Source organism: Colius striatus, chromosome Z, assembly GCF_028858725.1.
Source record: "Colius striatus isolate bColStr4 chromosome Z, bColStr4.1.hap1, whole genome shotgun sequence".
Lineage (NCBI taxonomy): Eukaryota > Metazoa > Chordata > Aves > Coliiformes > Coliidae > Colius > Colius striatus.
The window spans coordinates 38771624-38793815 of NC_084790.1; the positions used below are offsets into that span (position 1 = coordinate 38771624).

Below are 22192 nucleotides of genomic sequence, written 5' to 3' on the forward strand. Positions count from 1 at the left end.
GTGGCGCACCACAGGGCAGAAAGAAACGGGACTTTTACAGTCAGTATTCAGGTTCGTCCCACCTCTAACTCCTTTGTGCAACAGGAGGGTGGAGAGGACCTGGGGTGCAACAAATAGGTCAGTACTGCAGGGAACGCCGAAGCAACGACTTGCTGCCGCTTGTCCTGGAGTCGCAATTGTTGCCTTTTAAAGCAAGTTTAACAGTCTGTCTCTGTTAGTTTATAACATGGATAACGCTACGAGACGTGAGACTAGAAGACAACAAGCACACAGTTTCAAAAGAGGTGGTTCAGCATTTCATGTTTACTTGTTTTGAAAGTTTAAAAAGTTAACACAGTTATAAACAAGCAGTGTTGCCATTCAGCTTTTTCAAAAGAAATTAACATAGGAGTAGGCACATCTTTGTTAAAGACCAGGACTTCATATCGTACAGTGGTAATCAACTCGTAAAATAAAACTTATTTCCAAGTTTGTATTAAAAATCCCTATCGAGACAAACATGGAGGTTGTGGTTTGTTTGTGTGTTTTTTGTTTTTTGTTTTTTTTTTTATATTGCACCACTAAGATGAATTTTTATCCATTACACCTAACAAGCTATACTGCACATGGACAATCGAGTTTATCCATGTTTTGGAAAAAAAATAGAGAAACAAGATAATTAAATGTACTCCAATGTGAGTAAGCTTGGGAATACAGAGTAACAACAGATAATAAAAGTAATTGTGTATTTGCATAAGCTGCCTCCTAATAACCCTGGCAGATTTCTCAGTGTTCTGTCTCACAGCCTTTTGGCAGAGGCTGATGTGACAAAAATCCCCAAAAACAAACCACAAGCTGTTTCAACAGCAAGATCTACAAACCATAGAAAAAGTCACACAACAGACAGCTGTTCTGGGTTCAACTAGGCTGCCAGTGCCCCTTCCCCCCCATCCCCTATAAAAATCTCAGTTCAATCACAAAACTTTCAGCCATCAAAATTCATGTATCTTACCAATAAAATTTACTTTCTTTAAAGCTACACATACAGTACATTTCTTCCAGAAATTTACCCTAACCTCCAGATACGAAGACGGGAAAAAACATGGTTGTCCTAATGCATGAGAGCGCAAAAAAAGTATACAAAAATCAAAAGCTATTTGCACCTTGACACCTTTCATTTGTGGACAGCATTACAACAAGCAGATGCCATTTATAAATTTTTAGTTTAACATATGAAAGTGATCCCAAACCAATTCCAGATGACGAATTATCACCATTTCAAAAACTGTGCATTCCCTATGTTTGTACAAGTGCAATATTTAACCATTTCAAAATAAAAGGGTAACAAAAATGAATGAACTGGTTTATTCAGTACATCAGAACCAATTTTTCCAAGACCAAAAACAGGACTTCAAAAAAATAGTATTTGAAGCTGGTCCCTCATGCTGATACCTCTATTTCAGAAAAAGCTTTGGATTTAAACTCCTAGGGAAGGTCTTCCCCTTTGAGATACAGTTACATAATCCTGTATTGCAGGGACATGTGATACTTGAGAATAAAGAACTGAAGTCGTAACTTGTACCTACAAACTAGACAGACCACACATTTGCCCAGTTCAGAATGCAGTTAGAGCAGTTAGAGGGACCTAACGCAGCTTGATGTTTCTTCAGGTTCTGTACACATTCATTACACACAAATTCCTGGACTGAAGCAAGTCAGCCTGAATTAAACTGTTCTTCTATCTGTAGCTAGCAGTCTTCTGTGAATGAAGTCTCAGTCACTGGTAAAAATCCCTATCCCTTTCAAGATGGTTTCACTGTTCATAGTAATACCTTGATTTCCAGTCTCTCCATAGGAGAGCATCCTTTGGAATTAGGTAGGTCATAAAGTTTATTTTGATGAGAACATGAATTTTTGAATGCAAAACTAAATGGCTTATGACATAGTTTACTGTTTATATCTATTAATGCTTATCTATTAGTGCAAAATGAAATGGAACTGTGGCTAATTAAATCCGATTTGCAAGAAACTATATGGTTTTGTGCAGGTATTAGCTGTGATTTCAACATATAACGTTCCTGAAACACTGCAAAAAACATAAATGCAGGCCTATAGGTACCCGCAAGCTACTGTTTAAAACTTTTTGAACATTAGCACTTAAGTTTTCATCATCAGTTTTCAATGTTGAACTGAAAAGCTGGACTATCTATTTTCACAATTAATTTAAATAACAAAGTTTGCTACAAAGGTGGCCTGGGAAAGCCAAATCCATGTACACAGTTTGAGCTGCAAAGGGAACTCATGCAATATGCTAAGTTAAGACATGATACACAGTTGTATCAAAGCATTAACCTATTTTAAAAACTCAATTTCAGATTTCCAAATAGCACAGATCAGTGGCAGTGCTCTTAAGTACACGCACATGCTTCTAAGGATGACTCAGCCTGCAGCAGCAGCAGCAGGGAGCTTGCTGTGATGCTGCCACACTAATGTTTATGCCCAGATCAGAAATTTGCTGATAGTTCTCCTTCATGGTGCAGATTTCGGTTTAGCTCATGCAGTGCCAAGTCTTTTCAGTGTTAAGTCTCTCACCATTGTTGTGGCCTCAGTTGTTCTACTCACAGCCCACAGAATTCAGCCTTGACGCATTACAGAGCACCTACATGCATTTCCAACGGGTTGGATTTGCATGCATTTAATCAAATTAATCAGTTGTTAAAAGTAGTACATTGTAACACATTAAAGTACTCTTAATCATTTACAGTCAAATAAGGGGAAAGAAACACAGTAGTTTTAGCACACTGCTGTTTGAAGATGTAGATAGCTGACCAACTGAGGCACAAATGTAGATGGTGACCAACAAGTCACACTTATAGTACATGTACATTTACTTACAGTGCACAAGATGTATGTATTACTAGTGAAAAATACAAGGGTCTGTCTAAAGTGTTACATGCAGCCCAATGTGCACTCTATCATTAACACTGCCCTGAGGGCACGATTCCCTGTACTTGTGTTACATTATTACAGGTGACAATCAATTCACTCCAGCTTCAAAATAATATATGTCAACTGCCCATAATCATTTTAATCCCCATGCAAATAGCATTCTGTGGCTAACTGTTTCAGCGCTTTAGTTCATTTAACTTGATTATAATTGGAAGCATCAGACTATGATTTAGGCATGCTTATTGCTATGAAAGAAATAAGCCTATCTTCAAAATTATTGTGCAAGTATTTTAATAAGATTTGCACACATCTCAAAAAATTCTATCGTATGACTCCCTGGTCTTGGAGTTAAGTCAACTGTAGAAGAGTCAAGCAAAGAGCTCACTGATGAGGTAAGGGATGCATCTGCAGGTTTTCCTTGTGCATCAGCATCTGAATCTTTTTGACAAGATCTGTAGTTGCTCACTGAACCTGATCTCTTTGGAGTTGCAGTCCCAGACTTTACTTCAGTAATTTCATCTGGGGAGCAAGAGGAGAGAACAGCAAAATTAGGTATCAGTATCAAATCAGTTATAGAAATAGCACACATCCTCATCCTTCTCACATTTCTAAACCTTATTTAAATACTTAATTGGTTAATACATAAACAGCTTTTGCAAATTGTGTATATTTAGTACAAAATACAGGCTTATACATATAGTAACAGAGAAGTAAGTGTCCTTATCCAAATTATTCCTGTACTCTGAACTGTGTTCCAGAAGCATTTACATTTGGTTTATACCAGCACTTGTCATGTTGTTTAAAGTGATGTAAATTGAACTATTTGCTACTGAAAAACAGGATAGCATCATAAGTTCAAACATTCTGTAGATGTTTGATTGTTTATATTCTATTATTATTTGTGGTTTTATTATAATTCATTAATACTTTGTTAGCATCTACGTTAATTTATCCTTCACTTTTGGAAGTTTTTCCCCGTAGTATGTTGTACATTTAGGCTGCAGCAGCTTAAGTTTACTCTCACTATGAGGAAGAAATACTTTCATCTTAGAAGTAACATTCTGCTGAAGTATCTCTACTCTAAATACTTAACATTAGTTTGACTCTTGTGGCACCTGAAAAGTTACGCCCAGGAGAAATTAATAGCATAGCAGAGACTGCCTTTTCACATCAATGCTGCTTGAAACTACAGTTTGGATAGAGGAACAGAGAACAGTTAACTGAAGGGGAAGGAAAGTCAAATCAGCTTCACTGTTGGAACAGAGATGGCAAATCCATGCTCTTGGGTAGTATTTCCTCAAGAGTTGAAGCCAGGACTGCAGCAGGCTGCCCTCCCCCAGCTACATAGCTTGAAGCAGTGATCTCCCCTCCAACAGTGATGGCATATGCCTTATACTGCAATATAAGCCATATAGTCAGTATAAGTCACTAGAGGAAGGTGACTAGTCCCCTTTGAGTATCACCAGACCTAGGCAAGCCCCTGTATGGTTAGAAGAGGCAAGAAACTGCACCACCAAGTCAGATTAAACTGGCATGAGACATAGCCTTGGCCACCCTGTATTGTAATTCCTCCACAATTCAAGTAAACCTTTTTTCCATGCCACATCTTTGCCTAGGCATGTCATCTACACCACTGCTGTAGGTAATTCTGCCATGGCCAGGAATAATCATTGTGAATGGTCCCTATTAGCTCCTCCATTCCCCTTCAGGAAGGTATTCAACTGGAATTTGTATGCCATGTTACTGTCACTTCTATAAAATGTATCTTTCTACACATTAGACAACTGTTTTCAAGACTACAGTTACTTCAGGCGTACAACTCCTATCTCAAATTTTGTCTGCTACTAGCAGCATTAGTGGGCAGACTCTGCCTGGCAGCACAATGGGGAAGAAAATTGGACGGGTGTGAGAAAACTCAGAGGTAGAAACAAACATAGTTTGATAAGAAGAGACTCAAGAAAGGAAAACAAAAACAATGCAAAGATACCATTCACTAGATCTCCAAAGTGACTGATGCCCAGCCAGTCTCAAGACTATCTTCTTCAAATCCCCATCCCTCTCAGTTTCTTTGCTAAGCATAAGATTATATGGCATAGCATGGAATACCCGTTTGATCCATCAGGGTAGGCTCTGCATGATGTGCTCACTCCAAACTCTTCATTCCTGGCCTACTTATAGGGTGCAACATAGCAGGAGAAAAATAAAGACTAGATACTATGCAAGTACTGCTCAGCAACAGTCACAACACTGCTATGTTTTAGTCACAGATCCAAAACACAGGTTTGGTTGCTATGAAGAAAACTATCTTGACCTCAACCAGATCCAGTATAGCAATGTACAGTCCAACTCAAATTTAAGTGCCTAGAACCAAGGTTTACCTTCACTAAGAGAAGCTATTCACATACTTACTTCAGATCTAAACTAGTGTTTAAATTTGGGTGTGAGACTCCAAGGGCAGCTTTAGGGTTGATCCAAATCTCACCTCTCACAGCCCTGTCCCCTTTTGCAGTTGTAGTGCTGGTACAGACACAAAATGGGGCAGCTCAGGAGCTGATACAGCTAAAAAGCTATTATATAAAGGGATGCAGAAGATAACCACCTGATCATAGGAACAGTAGATAATACAGATCTACATTGGCTTAAACTAATACAGGGCAATACATAATTTACTTGTTTAGAAGTGAAGGAAGACATATTTGCATTTAGAGTGATTTCCCAAACAACTTCATTAACTTAACTAAATCTTTTCATACCGTCAATGCTACGGAAGTCCAGTAAGTATGTCCTGCTGTCGACCTGATACAACTGTAAACTCATTTTGGAATATGCACTTGTTACTGGATTCCTCCTTCGAACACGTAGATAGTATGGATTTACAACCTAGTATAAAAGAGATAAGAGTTAATTACCAAAACAGAAAAACACTGTCTTTTGGTTTTGTCATTTCAACTCACAGGTACTATCAAGCGATTTCAGGCTTACCTGACATAATTGTGGAGGGGTTTTTTTTAGCCAACAGAAAAACATTCCTACACACCCAACAGAAAAGTCAGACAGGCTAACAATATTTTTTCCTGTTCACCTGAATAATCTCCCCTAAAACTCTTCCTGCAAGCACGAGTCAGGACAGGGCCACAAGTTTACTTTCCAGCACACAGGAACACAGTCTCAGACTTCTAGGCTATGTAACTCCAGAGACAGGAAACAAAGCTGGTGAAGGGTCTACAGAACAAGTTTGATTAGAAGTGGCTCAAAGAGCTGGGGATGTTAAGTCTAGAGGAGGCTGAGAAAGAATCACTTTCTACCAATAACTGAAAAGGAGTTCTAGTGAGGTGGGGGTCAATCTCTTCTCCCCGGTAATGAATGACAGGACAAGAAGAAATAGGCTCAAGTTGCATGAGGGGACATTTAAATTGGAGATGAGGAAGAACTTTTCCACTGATAGGGTTGTTACACATTGTAATGGTCTGCTCAGGGAGATGGTGGAGGGTATTTAGAAGACACATAGATGAGGTGGTGAGGGATGTGATTTAGTTTAGTGAAGGCTTTTGGCAGTGCAAGGTTAGAGGTTGGACCCAATGATCTTAAAAGACCTTTTCCAACCGTCATGATTCTATGATACACAATTAAAAAAATTCACTGTTGTCTGCTGTAAAGACCACTTATTCTTTTACCTTCCATTCATAATCCAGTTGTTTAATTGCACGACAGACTTCAGCCATAATATCATTTGGTCGACTCTGACTCCTTATTCCCAAATGCCACTTAGCTCTTCTCACACCCTGATGTTTTGACTTCTGTGGGTTCAGCTCATCAAGAGTATGGCGAGGGCGTGGTGCTTCAGCTACCAAAAATGGCACTCTTTCTGGATGAGGGCGAGATAGATGGTGATCATCCAGAAAACAATCTGGTGGGCTTGTAGCCAAGTAGAAGTCTTTGGCCTCATTCATTATTCTTCTATTATCTATAATGAGGTGATAAGCAACTGCTAAAGGGTCCTGATGATTTCGGCTGTATAGACAACTTAGCACTTCCTCTTCAGTGCATTCAAACTTCTCACACACCTCTTTTAAGGCTTCATCATCAATCATAGTAGAACTATATGATGGGTCTTCAGGAAACAGGTATTTTGGAAGGTCCTGCTTAAACCATTCATGTTCCCTAGATTTAAAAACAAAAAAGGCTGAGTGTGTGAAACAAATCTTTGTAATGTTTAATTATTTTTCATTTTTTTATTTTGCCTGTAAGTAAATAAAATTGCAGTTGTCAGTCAAAGTTACATTCTGTGTGACAGACAATAAAACAGTACAAAACAGAAAGTAATTACTGACTTCACAAGATTTTGGTAGACATTTTGGAGGAGACTGAAAAAGACTCTTTCCTCTACATTTTTCGCTACCTGAGCTCCAAAAATATTATAACTCACCAGACAGCTTTTTATATAAATTATATCAATAATTATACATATATATTATTATATACATACAAATATACATATATATAATAAAATTACATGAAGATTTTTACTGTCATGTCGGTTTTGAGATATTTTCAACTGAATTCTTGTAATACACACTTGAGCTGTTCCTCTCCAAGTATGGACATAGTAACACATAACAAAATGTATAAATGTTGATGATGAGTAATTTTTTGGTGGATGTTTGGACATGAATTTTCGAATACTGAAGTCACATGCTCCCTAGCCCAAATAAAGTGCCAATCACTTTTTCATTCAGAACATCCCCAACTGTCTCATCCAGATCTGGGGCTGTTTAGTCTAGATAAGAGGAGACTTCAGGATGGACTTACTTTGGAAAGGGAGTTGGACTAGATGATCTCTAAAGGCCCCTTCAAACCCCTACCATTATATGAGTCTATGAAAAGAGTTGAGGGATGCTATGAGTCAATCAGTACCTCTTTACTACTGTACTCATAGGCTGGTACAGCAGTGAAAATGAAGAATACAGAGGGAAAAGGGAAAATACAGAAGAAACCAAATATTTGCATTGGCCTGTCACACAGATAAAAAATAAGATTGTTTTGTGTGCCTAGAGTAAAGTTGCTTAAGTTGCTAAAGGGTATGGTACAACACTAGTTTTGAAAGTATTCTAACCTATAACATAAATAATTACTGCCACAGATTTAAAAGCAGTTTTAGGCAGTTGTCCGTCAACTAAGCATTTCACAGCCACTCAGTCACTCCCCACTGGTGACATGGTGGGGAGAATCAGAACAATGTTAAGTGAGAAAGAAACATGTGGCTTTCTCCACAGCTGAGACATAGGCCTGATGAAGGAAGCAAAATTCTCTGAATTCCCAGAGTTGTCTGGCCAATCCATCCACAGTTGGTACTTCCATGTCTGTCCAGCTCATTATCACTGAGGTGTTGGCAAATGATGTCAATGCATTTCACCCAAACATTTGCCATGTGGACAGCATGCAGGTATCATCCAGGTCTTTGGATAACTCATTGTCATTCACATTGCTATAGATCACTACCACTATAACTAATTCCCTCAGATACTAGATATCTCCCTCAATGGTGTTCCATTTGCTAGAGAATTTACAAGATCCTCCTTGAAAGGACACTTGTCCTTTGACAGCAGCCACCTCCAAAGACCACTCCTCCTTATTTTATAATCCCTTTGTCAGTGGCCTTATCCTTAGCAAGAGATCCCAGCTACCAGGCTTGTTACCCTCCCATTCCTCACTATGGGTCCCAATACCTCAGCATCAGATCGACCAGCTGAGAATTTGCTTCCCGTGATGACAGCTGTCTTCACATACCTTGTAGCTCACTTAGGGACAGGTTAGTTTTGCCTGGGAAAGAACAATCCCACGCACCAGGACAGGCTGGGAGTGAGATGCTGGAGAGAAACTCTGCAAAGAGACCTGGGCGTCTGGTGGGCAGCAAACTAAACATGAGCCAGCAATGTGCCCTCATGGCCAAAAAGGCCAATGGCATTCTGGAGGATGTTAAGAAGAGCATGGTCAGCAGCTCAAGGAAGGTTCTTCTCTCCCTCAACTCTGCCCTTGGTGAGGCCTCATCTGGAGTCCTGTGTCCAGCTCTGGGCTCCCCAGATCAACAGAGACAGGGAACTGCTGAAGAAAGTTCAGTATAGGGCAACCAAGATGATCAGAAGACTGGAACATCTCTCCTATGAGGAAACGTCTGGGGTTGTTTATCCTAGAGAAGACTCAGGAGGGACCTTGCCAACACTTACTAACATTGTTTTTTCAGTATAAACCCAAAACACAACCCCATACAAGATACTAAGATGAAATTTAACTCTATCCAACTCAAAACGAGTAAAATGGACCAAGTTCTAGTCAGTGTAAGCCCAAGAAACCACCAATGTGTTGAGCAAAATACTCATTCCTCAAATGCAACCAGATAATTTGGAAACTGAAAAGCTTTTTATATACACCACTACAAAGCATAGCCCTAGCTGGATTAAGGAACCCAGAGGAGTATTATGGCTAACAGGACAGATTTAACACAGAACAGTCACACAGATCACTGTAACACACAGACAAGCTGCATGAATGATTTATTTGTTCTATTTGCACTGAGAGTATCATCCCAGCATCCTGTGATCAGACTTCAGTTAGTGTTTTACCTAATATCTCTGATTGTTGCTCTCTTCATTGGATCCACTTGCAGCATATGCTTCAAAAGACTAATCACAGACGGATTCAGGTACTGAGGGGTATAGAAGATGCCATCACATATCTTCTTAAAAAGGGTTGGCACATGATCATCATCAAATGGAAGTGTTCCACATAACAAAGCATAGAGAATAACCCCACTGCTCCAAATATCTACTTCTGGACCTGCATATAACCTGTAAAACAGTTAACTATAAGTGATTCATGTTTCATACATTTAAAGTTTGTTTCTCTACTTCCTTATGTTGTATCACAGTAACTAAAAGTGAAGTCATGACAACTAATCTTCAAGTACTATACCACTTCAGATCCATGCCACGTCTCTCTTGAATTTAGATATCCAAATATCTAATAGGGTATAAGTAGTTAGCTTTTCTCTCTGTTCTTATACAATTATCCACAAATGCAATTTAAGACAACTGAAGGAAACTTGCAACTACTACTAAGAAAGCCTGTGTTGTACATAGTTATCATTGTTGCAGCAAAATCTGTGCAAATTCATCTATCCTCCAAATCTGAGAGGCTGAAAAGTTTAAGTCGATATAGCAGAACCTGTCATATAGTCAGTGCTACTGAATGAATGAAACATACGTTTGGTCTCCAATCAGCAAGCAGCAATATTTGGGTGGGTAGCTGAATTCAGATCGAAAAAAAGGGAAGTTACTGTCAGACTAAGTATCTACTCTGTAGCAGGTTATTTTACTGCTACTCCACTGCAGACTTTGCATGTATTTCTATCTGTACCTCTACTTCCAGTTTCCAAGCTTTAAGTGTGATTTTTAAATCAATTCAGGCACATTGTCCACACTGGACTTGGGGCATCAGCTATCACCTCCACCATGCAAGAACTATTCAGAACTATTTCACAACAGCCTAAAATACTCATAAAGAATTACCAAGACAATTAAAAATTCGTCCCATAGTTCCTCAGCATCAAGCTTATCAACCAGTTTTGTAACCTTTAAAATTGAGCAGCAAAATGACTGAAGTACATGCACACATGTATCCAATGTAAAAGAAACTACCTTCCTGAAATTACTTCTGGTGCAGCATAGTTTGGGGAACCACAGCTTGTTCTTAAAAATTCTCCATCTGACATCATATTTGATAGACCTGAAAGTGTATAAGAGTAACTACTAAAATTTCAGAGACCAAAATGATTACATACTGCATACACCATCTAGAACAAATCACTAATTCATCAGTAATTCAAGTTAGATAATTAACAAATTTCAGTAAAGTAGTAATGCTGTTTGGAACTACTAAAATTTTTATACAAGCATGCCACATAGTCTTCCATTTAGTTTACTGGAAATTTGAATAGAAATTGCCCAATTCACACTGTTCCAAGAACTAGCTGTCAGTCTTCTCAGCAGCTGTCACAAACAAGAAGCTCAGTAGTTACTATAATAGTTATTAGGAAGAGTTCTTAAATGTGATGAACTGCACTATACTTCTGAAACAGCTAAGCATCTGCATTTTACAGATGGTGAAAAAGGCAACAGAGTAAATTTTAAAGTGGAAAGGTCAGGAACTAAGTCTATATAGCATTTCAGAGAAAATATTGTTGTGCAAAACCAAAAGAATCAGTTAAAAATCTGACCTAGTCAGTGAAAACACCTGAAAAGAAAGCTTGAGAGGAAAACAAGTTTTACACATGTGCAAAAACATAATTTTGCTTTACTTTCATACTCATCACGTTCTTGTATTGTATCTCACCATTAGGATATTCAAGTATAGAATTTTACTAAATATTTCCCATGGTAACCAACAACATCTAAACACCACCAGAAATGAGATCAGATATAAAACAGCAATGCTTACCAAAGTCAGCTATCTTAGCATTCATGTGTGCATCAAGCAGCACATTTTCAGGCTTCAGGTCTCTATGTACCACCATATGCCTGTGACAGTAATCCACGCCAGAAAGGATTTGCTGGAACAGACGTCTACTTTCCTTTTCATCAAGCTAAGACAGATAAAGGTTTTAAACTATTACAAGACAGTGGAAGATAACTTGGTTTTCATTTATATGAATTAAAGGAATTCTTCTATGGCCTAAAGCTATAATTTATGGTGTTGATACTTTATACGGCAAATAATTAGGACTTGTAGCAGAGCTTACCCTATTTGGTTTGTACCACAGCTATAAAGTGACTAAAACAAAACAAACATCTCAAAAAGTCAAAGAAACTTCACCTGCTTTTGAAATTCTCTAGGCAGTGTTACATACTCAGCAACTAAAAACATTCACACCCAAAACTGTCTAATTGGAATATCAATGAACTTTCAGATTTCCTCATAGTATAAGGTTCACACTGACAAAAGCACATAAGTGGTAAATTTTAGATGCTATTTATGCTATTAGCAGCTAGCTCCAAACCATAGGCTTTGCTGGCCATTTCCTATCGACATGCCTTAATCCAAGCCAAAGTTTATTGTAACAATCAACTAAAAGTATCATGGCTATCTAGATGGTTTGTTACAAGTGAAAAAAAAAAAAAAAGAGCTCTCACAGAAACCGTTCTACTAGTGGAAAGAAGTAATTAGAGCACAATGGTAGCTTTACAATATAGAGGAGTCATACACAAAGATTTGAAATGTGTTAATATACAACCATTTTTACTTTCAGAACAAGACGTAGTCATACAGTATATTTTAACTGCTAACAGCAAAACTAGTTCTACATAAAAAACAAACCATCATTTAACAGGGTGTGACGGGTACCCCTGCTTTCGGCCCCAGTAGTGTGGTTAACATAATTAGTCATTTTTATGAGGCTAGCAGCCACTGTGTGACTGAGCAAGTCACACACTCATGCCCTTTCCTTTATTATCAGGCCCTGAAGGTCTACTGAAACAAGGAGACAAAGTAAATGGATTTCTTCCCCTCCCTACCAGCTTCAAGAATCTGGAGAGTGAGACTGACTACTCCCCTTCTCACCAGCCTTGAAGGTCTCAGGCATCTAACCAGCCAGGTGGCGGAGATGACCTCCTCACAGAACATGGAAGTATAACAGCACCCAGAGAACTGTCCATAAAATCAAGTGGTTAAAAGTCCTAAGTGGGAAACCTGGACCAGAACCACTGCTAGATAATAAGACCTGCCAATGCCCAGAGACATCTCCACTGTACTCTTGCTTCTTCCAGGGACCAAGTGACTCTCATTTTTTCATATGATTTTTGAGTCTAGATTGCAATTGTTGTATTGATATAGCAAACCATGTGTTAAGATTTGACCAGATCTGCAGAAAGTCCAGGTAATTAAAAAACATAAGTTCAGTTCCATTTGAAATTCTGTATTATGGTACTTATAAACTGTACTATACTGATTCTGCTTGTAGAAATCCTGTGCCACTAATCATAAATTCTCTGTGACATGAATCATAATATCCTGTTACGAAAATAAAGCTTTAATTATAACTTTCTGACAAGGATCTCCAACAAGAACCTGTCTCTACAGTGTCAGGTGACACAGGAATGTTGTAAAAGCGGTAACAGAATGCAAGTCACTGATTTAGATGGACTACTTCTTACCCTTCCATTTTTACAGATATAATCAAACAGTTCTCCTCCTGAAACATATTCCATCACCATGAAAATGTCAGTTGGTGTACTGATGACCTGGTACCTAGAAAGAAAAGGTATCAGTTAGTCTACACACTCAGCAGAAAACACCACTTAGATTTAGTTAAAAATCAAAGTTGTGCAAAGAGCCATATAAAAGTATACTTTAAAAATATTTATCAGTCATTTTACAGATATAGAAGTGACAATATCTTTCAGAAGCTGTCTCGTCTGCTTTCACTATGTGATGCCATCACTGCCAAGACGACTAGGGAATTCATACTCCCCAATAGGAACATCAGTCTTTGTACTTTCAGAGGACTAAGCTTAGTCCAGTTGATTTCTATGAAATGATTTACAGTGCTGCCTCACAGACAACTTGCTGCAGTGAGGAAAGAATTCAGAAGGACTTTGCAAGTACCTCAAAAATATACACTTTTCAACCTTAAAATGCAAAGAACCTGATGTGCCATAAATAAAAAGTATACTTCAAGATCAGAAAAAAAAATGCTTTTAATAATTATGTCATCTTTTACAAATGTATCTAAATTTGTTATTAGCATTTAGCATAAATAGTATAAACACTGCAGTTATATTTTTACAATTCTATTCCAACTAAGTTTAAAAAAAAAGAGGGTTTAAAATAACTAGTTGATAGTAAAAATCCCCATTTAACAAGTTTTAATTTTGTTCTACAGATCCTTAGCTATTAAAGTTTTTTAATTTCTTCCCCTTACAGAAGTGATTAATTTTTAACAGCTCAAGAAAATGAACATTGTTAACACTTCAGCCAAAACTCATATATTAGATTGAGAAAACAAGAGGTAGCAATTAGATGAAGATGCGTGTTTCAAGGTACTACACCAAAGTGTGCAAACAGAAAATTGCAATAACTAACTGAATTTGCCCACACACTACAGAACTGCAATATTCAAGATGCCAGTTCCAAGACAAAGAGGAAAACAGATGTGTTTCAGCTGAGACAAGTCATTCTTGAACTACATAGACAGCAATAACACTGCGTGTGTACATATATTTGTGCATGATTTTTTTACTGGTTTAGTATTAGAGTGTAACTCTTTGATAACCTCAATACCCTTCTAAGGAAGTTGTATAAACTGCTAAAGCTGTGTACAAAATTCTTCCTCAAGCACAACAATGTTCCAAATTAGACAATGTAAGATTTGTAATATTAAGCTGAAGAAATGTTTACCTTTATCCAAGATATCTTAATCTGCTATCTAGCAGTTCCTAATATCATGAGTAGCATGATCCTAAGTTACCAGCAAGTCTACCTGCATAACAGTATCAACTATATCTCAAATACTATTCACACACAAGCTAATAATCCTGCTTTAGAAATGCAAGATGGCTAACTGAAAAGTTGGGAATCCATCGGTTTTTCCATCATCTTGTCCCTTCTCTTCTCAAGCAAAAGATAAAATTCTCCCCATAATTGCCTGAGAAAGAAATGGTCATCTGAAAACTGTTAACCGACTTAACAGTTGAGCAACAGCACAGGTACACATTTCTGTTAAAACCCCATTGGTACACTGACACTTGTTATTTTGTTTTGGCTACAGGTTATGTCCTTTGAAACTGTCCGTGAACTCTGACAGCAATTTTGTAGCTAAATCAGTTCCAAGTCTTTTAAGGACCCTCTCACTGAAAAATCTAGTGAGCTTCTCTCATAATCTCATTTCACTTCAGTGTAAGAGCTGTTGTCAAATTAAAGAGAGTATGTAGGGATGGCATCTGTCAGTGGCAACAGGGTTTCAAAAAAAGACTCTGCCAAAAAAAAAAAAAAAAATCAATATCACAATTAAGACAATGAGAGCCACCCACACCTTGGAAATACAGGTTAATTTTACAGCAAATGAAAATTTAAAATAATGAATGGCATACACAATTTATTTTCTCAGACCAGACAGGAGGCATCTACTCAGGAATACATTTAATTGTATTCTGAACTCCACTGATGAACTACTGATTAACTGCAGGCACACTGTAAATACTACATTTAGGCAAGTAGTAGCAGCTATATTGAATTCTGAAATATCATTCACATTTAACAAACTGTACAATCTTAATTCAGAAAAATCTTGCAGAGTGCCATCTTCACTGGAAAACCACATTATCACTGATCAACACATATTTCAAGTAAGAAAACACAACAAACTTACTGCCTTTCACAATCTTGTTGTTAACTCATTTATTTTCTAAGAAGAAAAAAAGATTAAATATAATCAGAAAAAGAAAACTGAAGTAGCAGCTAAAAATAGAGATGCGTGCTACTATCAAGCAATCACCTTTTTATATACCTATCCAAAGAATAGGTAAGCAAAGATCCAACAGAAGCTTTCCAGCCTGCAGAGAAGACAGTTCTATGAAAATGCACGTGTTACAGAGGACAGTGAAAACAATTGCATACTTGGAAGACGGTAAATTTGCTAACAAGGTACTGCTAGTAGCACTGCCCTTTAAACACACTTCTGATTAGTGAAAACAAAGACAGATTATTTATTAATTGTTTGATTACAATAAGCAAAACTTACAGTTTAATTATATGAGGATGCCTGAAGAGTTTGAGGTTTTGGATCTCTCTGCGGATTTTTCCTACAACATCAAGGCTGCGTATCTTTTGTCGATTCAGGATCTTCACTGCAACTTTATGCCCAGTTAACTCATGTTTGCCAACTGTAAGGAACAAGGAAGTATTTCTCAGTTTTCAGCTCCTCAGTGAAAACAGTGATCTGCCCATTTCAATTGTAGACAAGCAACACAAGTTGTTAGCATTCCACAAAATCTCATTATCTTTGGTGAGGTTGAAAGCTAGGTGGCATGTTTCTTTCCACCCGACTCCAATTTCTCCCACAATTTTGTCAGAAGATGAACAGGATATGCAAGAAAAACCTTAAAACTAACCCTCAGAAGCCTTGCAGCATTACCACATTCTTGCACTATTACAAACAAGCAAAGCATATCCTAAAACACTGCAATCATCGCTAATTATAGAGACTGTTTTGTCTCCCTGAGTATGTGACTTCAAGTTTTGACTCAGTAACTCACTTAGACAAGTCTTCCTGCAGTGTTTCTACTTTGTCTTAAAGGACTGCTCTTACTAAGGAGATCACTGCCACCCCTCCCTCGGGAACCCTGTTTCAGCAATTACTCTGAATTACAACTAAGGTGTTTCTGGATCAATTTACTTTAAAAATAAATAATTATCTGCCTGTAAGCATTCCTTCCACTAGAAGCCTTTGCTATTTGCATTGTTTTCTGTGTGCCGTGATTCCAAGTACATTGCTTTAATTTACAATCCTGATTCCTGCCTTTTGAAGACAAGACAGAATCCAGGGACAACTACTTGGTCTATCCTTATCCACTTGAATGGACACTGCAAACAGACCTGCGCTGAACACACTTCTCATCTGGGTGACTCTCCTTACTTGAAGTTCAATTAAGCCACAAATTTCAAGCTTCATTTAAATATATCAATGGGGAACTATAACAAACATCAGTGACTCACAGAAATCTTTCTGCATTCAACAGGTAATATGGGCAGAATTAGCAAAATTAGTAAATCTGATACCCAACACAAGACTTTCCTGATGCCTTTTGTTTTAGAAAGAGTTTTAGAAAACATATTTTTCATTCAAAGTAATTAAACAGTAACATTTGCAGTTGACTGAAACCAATTCTAGCTGTCACAGCCTTCAAGACTGAGTGCCTCAGGCCTTGGTTTTATTCAATAACTGGGAGAAATAAGATTTTCTGCTTCTTCAACTCTGTTTGACAACTTGGAATAAATTATTGTGATGAAAACATATTGTGGTTTTGTGCAGGTCCAAAAAGCCTCAAAAAGACTGTCCATTTGTCTAAGACATTTCAAACTGAAATGCTATTTTCTTCATTAATTTTTGCCTCTCTTTTTTAATCCAAGTTAAGATTATTTAAAAAATCTAGCTTTTTAAGATACTAGTTTCCAATAACCATCTACTTCATTAAATAAAACTCTTTTCTTGGATGTGTTATTCAAGGAATCTGTTATCAGCAAAACAGCAGACACTAACCGGTAACATACTGCTGATTGCTTTTGAACTCAGCACAAAGACAAAACTGAAAGCAAGACCTCAGACAGCAATAGCATGTAAAAAAATAAGTAGCCAAGTGTACCCTTTCTAAACACCACCTTGTATTACCCCTTGACAGAGGTTTTAATCTATAAAGTGAGGGCTCACAGATTAGAAATAAGCAAAATATAGTCATTAGTCACCCTAATCTTCAATCAGCTACCCATTCTTCAAAAGAATCATTGCAAAAATAAGTTATCTTTACAGTCTTCATATTTCCCTATATTTCTTTATTATCTGATAATACAAATTAAAATACCTTCAAGCTTCATTATAGCTATGCATCACACCAAGATTTCTGAGACAGTGACAGAATCTCAAAGCAGCAGTGATTTAATTGTTGAAGTGCAGGGGCAGCAGTCTCTAAACTCAGTTCAGTAAGTTGTCAGTTGGAAAAGGAAACTGATTATGAAGCCATTCAGAATAAATACAACATTGTTATGAAATACAGGTACCAGTCATGAAGTCTGTAGGAAAAAAAAAAAAAAAGCTGGAGTATGTTTTACTTAATTAAACATTTCTCCAATAGGTCAAAAAGCCAGGCTGAGGCTCAGAGGAAAGCAGTCTTTAAAAGGACAAGCTAAAAAAAAAAAATTAAATCTTTTCACTAATATAAAAACACGTATGAGTTAATGTTGTCCAGACATACTGCTGCAAACTGAAGTTCATTGTCCATTCCCAGGTATCTTATAATTCCCTTGACCAAGAACACCTATTTACATCAGTTTTGCAGTCCAGGGTACAACCTAGTTCTACAGACTGGAACAATTTTAGTGTATTTATAACCATAAGCGGTATCCCTGACTTTCTGAGTACAAATAACTGGAAGCCAAACTATTCCTTCTGTTGTGACTGATAACTTTATTTCCAGAAATATCTAGGAAAAAAGTTTGCACGTGGGTTCAGCAGAACACATCACCAGTCAGTTTGGTTGTTGGATTAAAAAAAAAAAAAAAGGCAAAAATATTCATGGATGTTGTATACTGAGTCCTGGTAAAGTTTAAACATGACTGTGTCTCATGTAATTGATTTAAGTTCAGTGTTCTCTTCTATGCAACAGTGTTTCACTTCTCTGGCATTTTAGCTTTGCTTTGTGACTGCTCATCTGAGGTATAGTCAAGTGAATTGAGCCAGTCAGTAGCCAATTTGGGCTAGTACAGTCACATTAACTGTTAAACTGGAAAAACACCATCAGTAAGTTACCTTTCCAGTTCAGTCTCTTCAGGCTGCTGTTAAAGATCCACATTCAAGAAGCCATATATACACCTAACTCCCTACTACATGTGAACTCAAGGAAAACCCTAACTGAATTTTAAAAACAAACACATTTGCTACAGTTTATCACATTACTGTCAATGGCAAAACTGTATTAGAGTCATCAGAGAAGAAAAAACAATGAGGATTTCAGGAAGACAATCAAAGATCTGGTATTAAATAAAGAAGATGTGTCCTCAGGAGAAAAACCTATCATCTCACAGATAAAATATGTCCCTTATCAAGTACAGCTAAAGCAAGACAAAACTAACACAGCACATCATCTAAGGACAAGAAAAACTAAAAACTTAAAACAATTTCTATATGGGAATAGAGCATTAGTCCATGAGCACTAATACTTGCTTCCAGATCCCCCATAAATTATCAGGCTACTACTGGACAGTATTCAGTATGCAGAATGATGCTGCATTTCACCACACAGTGATTTCTCTTCCATCCTTAAGAAAAAAAATACATTCACACAGGTATGTCTGTAGCATTTACATAACCAGCAGTTATAAAATCAGCATAAAACCCCACCTAATGTCAATCAAATGAGGCAGGGAGTGGGATGTTATAGAAGTAGGATAAGAAAACTGACGATGTTTTTATTTCAACTGTTTCAAGCTAGCTGTATTTAATAGGAGTGACATGCAATAAAACATTTAAAATTATAACAGTAGCTCCACAAATTGACCATCTTTAAAAGTTTCAACTTCAGATACATGTTTGTCAATACAAGTAAGAAGAGCAGAAGTAGCGCAACAGCACACTGAAATTCAGGAGCACTAGAGCTTTTATGTCAACCTTAGCCTTGAGCAGTGCACAAAACAGAACATATCAGACTGATCTCCCTTCAACTATGTAGTCTCTCCAAGAGGAAAATGCCTGTTTTTGCCTTATCTCATTGCCTCTATATTTAAGGAGGTACCCAGTTCCGAAGGAAAAGAATGGTAGGTAGTCCAGCTGACAGATGGATGGTACTGCTCCAAAGCAAATGGGTGTGGGGGAATGTTATTTTTTAAATCAGCTTTGAAAAAAAAAAAAAGGAGACTTGAAAGGCTCTACTCACAAAGTATTTTCCATCACTTTCCTAGATATTCTTATAGATAAATACACTCCTCTATACATTAGTAATTTTTCAGAACATGCCCATAGTTGACATTCGAGTTTGTGCAGAGAACATACAACAGGAATATCTACACTGAAAAAAATCCTCTCATGTTAAAAGTCAGCTGGCACATTAGATACAACAGGATGTGTTTTTTTACTGGTTATAATCACAAGCAATCCATTAGGATAACCATTAAAAAACTCCCAAACTTATGAACACTACAACCTGATTCTACACTGTCCTTTGCATTGAGGACATCCATTGAAGGATGTCTTCAATATGCACATCCCAATATTTGAACAGTTCTAATCAACAACACAGGAGGAGGAGTGTAAGCTAATGCACAGTTTTTCCACCTATGGTGGTACCAAGGGAAAGTTTAGTTTCTATTTCGTTTCTACTAGGCTTCAAAATTCCAGTGTAGTATCTACACCCCTACTGTGAAAAGTTTTTAAAGTCTGAGCTGAAAAAAAACTTTGAGAAACCACTGGTCAACTAGATCTAGCACAGTCTTTCCATTATCTGTGTGTCCGCTGTGCTGTGACTTAATTCAACAGTCATCTTTTTAAGCTCGTTTCTCTTTGTAGACAGAGAAATCTTGCCTTCCTTAAAAGGACATCAAGCGTTCGTCCTTTAGTAGCAAAATGCAATGTACAGAGAGCTCAACAGTTAAGGCTCTCCGCTTTCATTACATACTCGGGGCTATTTTAAAGACATGCATCACCATTAGCTTCCAGTAATTATTTCCGTAAACACGGAAAAGTCCGCCGTTTCTTCCCTAACAGTTCCTTCCCGCTCCGGGACGAAGAGTCCCCACCCCGGCGTGCCAGCGCACACAACTCTCGCCGAGCAGCAGCGGCTGTACAGCCCCGCAGTAGCCGCTGTTTAGGCAGCGCCCGCTCCGCAGTCCCCACGGCTGAGACCAACGCTCCCGCTAACGGCGCGCGAAGCGTCTCCTGACGCCTGCCCCCGCGCGCCGCCCACCGCTCGCCCCGGCCCCCTATGCCTCCCTCCTCGCCGCGCCGCCACAGCCCAGGGACTTCACTCGGCGCGAACGGAACGGCCGGGCAGCGCCCAGCAGCTGAAGGCGTCCCGGCGTCGTCCCCGACGCAGCTCAGCACGCCGCAGCAACATGGGCCCCCACACGCCCACTCCCGGCCAGGCCTCGACGGCCGTGCAGCCCCAGCGGACCCGTGGCCGTAAAATGACCACAGGCGGCGGCAGGACCGCCCCTCCTTGCGCCGCCCGACACGCCCGCCCGGGGCGATGCGCCCCCTCAAGCCCCCAGCAGCCCGGGCGGGCCGTGGCGCTCGATGGGGCAGGCGGAAGCCCCACTCCCCGCCGCTCACCTTTGACTTTGCCGAAGGTGCCGACGCCGAGCGTATCACCGAGAATGTAATGCCCAATCTTCACCCGTCCGTGCTCGTGCTTCTGTTTTTCCGCCGCCGCCATCTTGAGCCAAGACCCGAGTCTGCGCATAGTGCCCGCCTGCGCCGGGCCGAGCAGGAGCATCAAAGGGGGAGGAGCAACCACACAGCGCCCGCCCGCACCCAAAGCCGGAAGCGAGCTGCGAGCTCACCGCCATCCACTGTGCTGCTGGGGGAAAGAAAGGAGAGTCCCGGGAACAGGGAGGGGTGGGGAGAGGTGTTTTAAGATTCAGTGTTATTTCTCATCTCCATGTTCTTATTGTTTCTTTAATAAGTCAAACCTTTTTCTCCCCAAGATGAGTCTGTTTTGCCTGGGACACTAATTGCTCTGTGATCTCTCCATCCTTATCTCGACTCACAAACTGCTCCGTATATTTCTCTCTCTCTCCTGTCCAATTTAGGAGAGGGTGTGATACTATGATTTCGTGGACACCTGGCTAAACCACCACAACCACTAAAAATGATTTAGGACGTGGAGTATTTCTCAGAAGAGACTGAGAGTGCTGCAACTGTTTAGCCTGGAGTAAAGTCAACTCAGTGGGAATTTTATCAATGAATATAAATACCTGAAGGAAGTGTGTAATGAAGAGGGAGCAGGGGTCTCTTCTGTTGTGCCCATCTCGACATCTCTCATTAGCCCACTTGATTGGTGACAAACAGGCTCAGTCATGCATCGCCTCTGGCAGTGCTGCCTGTTAACCTGGCTTATGAAGTTACCCTCCATGTGCTCCAGGACTCTCATGGATTGCCCAGAGCTCATTGTGCTGCTTTTCGACCCAATGTTGAGGTGGCTGAAGCCCACCACAGTGGGACGAGAGCCTGTGAGCACAGCGCCATGCCTGCTGCAGCTGGAGTAGGGCTTCAGCAGTAGCCTCCCCTCGATGGGGCATCCTGCAGCCAACACCAACCCCAAAGATCGCTCTGTTGCCTCGGTCTCTCATTCTCACCCAGAAACTTTCAAGCTGCTTGCAGCTACTCTTCAGAGCCAGCTCTTCAGAATTAGTCCTTTTCTTGATGTAGAGAGACGCCAATGCTTTTTACAGAGGCTTTGAAGTGACTCTGCAGCTGGGTATTAGGGGCACACTCTAAGAATTAATGCAA

The 22192-nt window shown here is 39.2% G+C and overlaps 1 protein-coding gene across 2 annotated transcripts; it reads right to left on the reverse strand.

Moving 5' to 3' along the window:
• Nucleotides 1-273: 273 nt before the first annotated feature.
• Nucleotides 274-21158, reverse strand: PRKAA1 (protein kinase AMP-activated catalytic subunit alpha 1). 2 transcript variants are annotated; one of them, XM_062018271.1, is made up of 10 exons: nt 21014-21103; nt 17556-17763; nt 15719-15860; nt 13134-13227; nt 11422-11566; nt 10623-10710; nt 9549-9773; nt 6603-7089; nt 5682-5808; nt 274-3447 (listed from the first exon to the last, which is right to left on the reverse strand). In XM_062018271.1, the coding sequence occupies exons 2-10, from the start codon at nt 17566-17568 to the stop codon at nt 3203-3205; spliced, it is 1566 nt and encodes a 521-aa protein (XP_061874255.1). In that variant the 5' UTR covers nt 17569-17763; nt 21014-21103; the 3' UTR covers nt 274-3202. The 2 variants fall into 2 exon arrangements, with proteins under 2 accessions (XP_061874255.1, XP_061874256.1); XM_062018272.1 differs by lacking the exon at nt 17556-17763 and having other exon boundaries at nt 21014-21158.
• Between the last annotated feature and the right edge of the window lie 1034 nt (nt 21159-22192).

Bases quoted from the DNA above. Each gene is read 5' to 3' on its own strand.
- PRKAA1 (XM_062018272.1), bottom strand. From the start codon at position 21,143: ATGCGCAGACTCGGGTCTTGGCTCAAGATGGCGGCGGCGGAAAAACAG. The intron at 7,090-9,548 runs GTAAAACACTAA...TTTTAAATCTAG, and splicing joins GCAACAATCAGAGATATTAG to GGAACATGAATGGTTTAAGC. The intron at 3,448-5,681 runs GTATGAAAAGAT...CTTGCTCCCCAG, and splicing joins GGACTTCCGTAGCATTGACG to ATGAAATTACTGAAGTAAAG.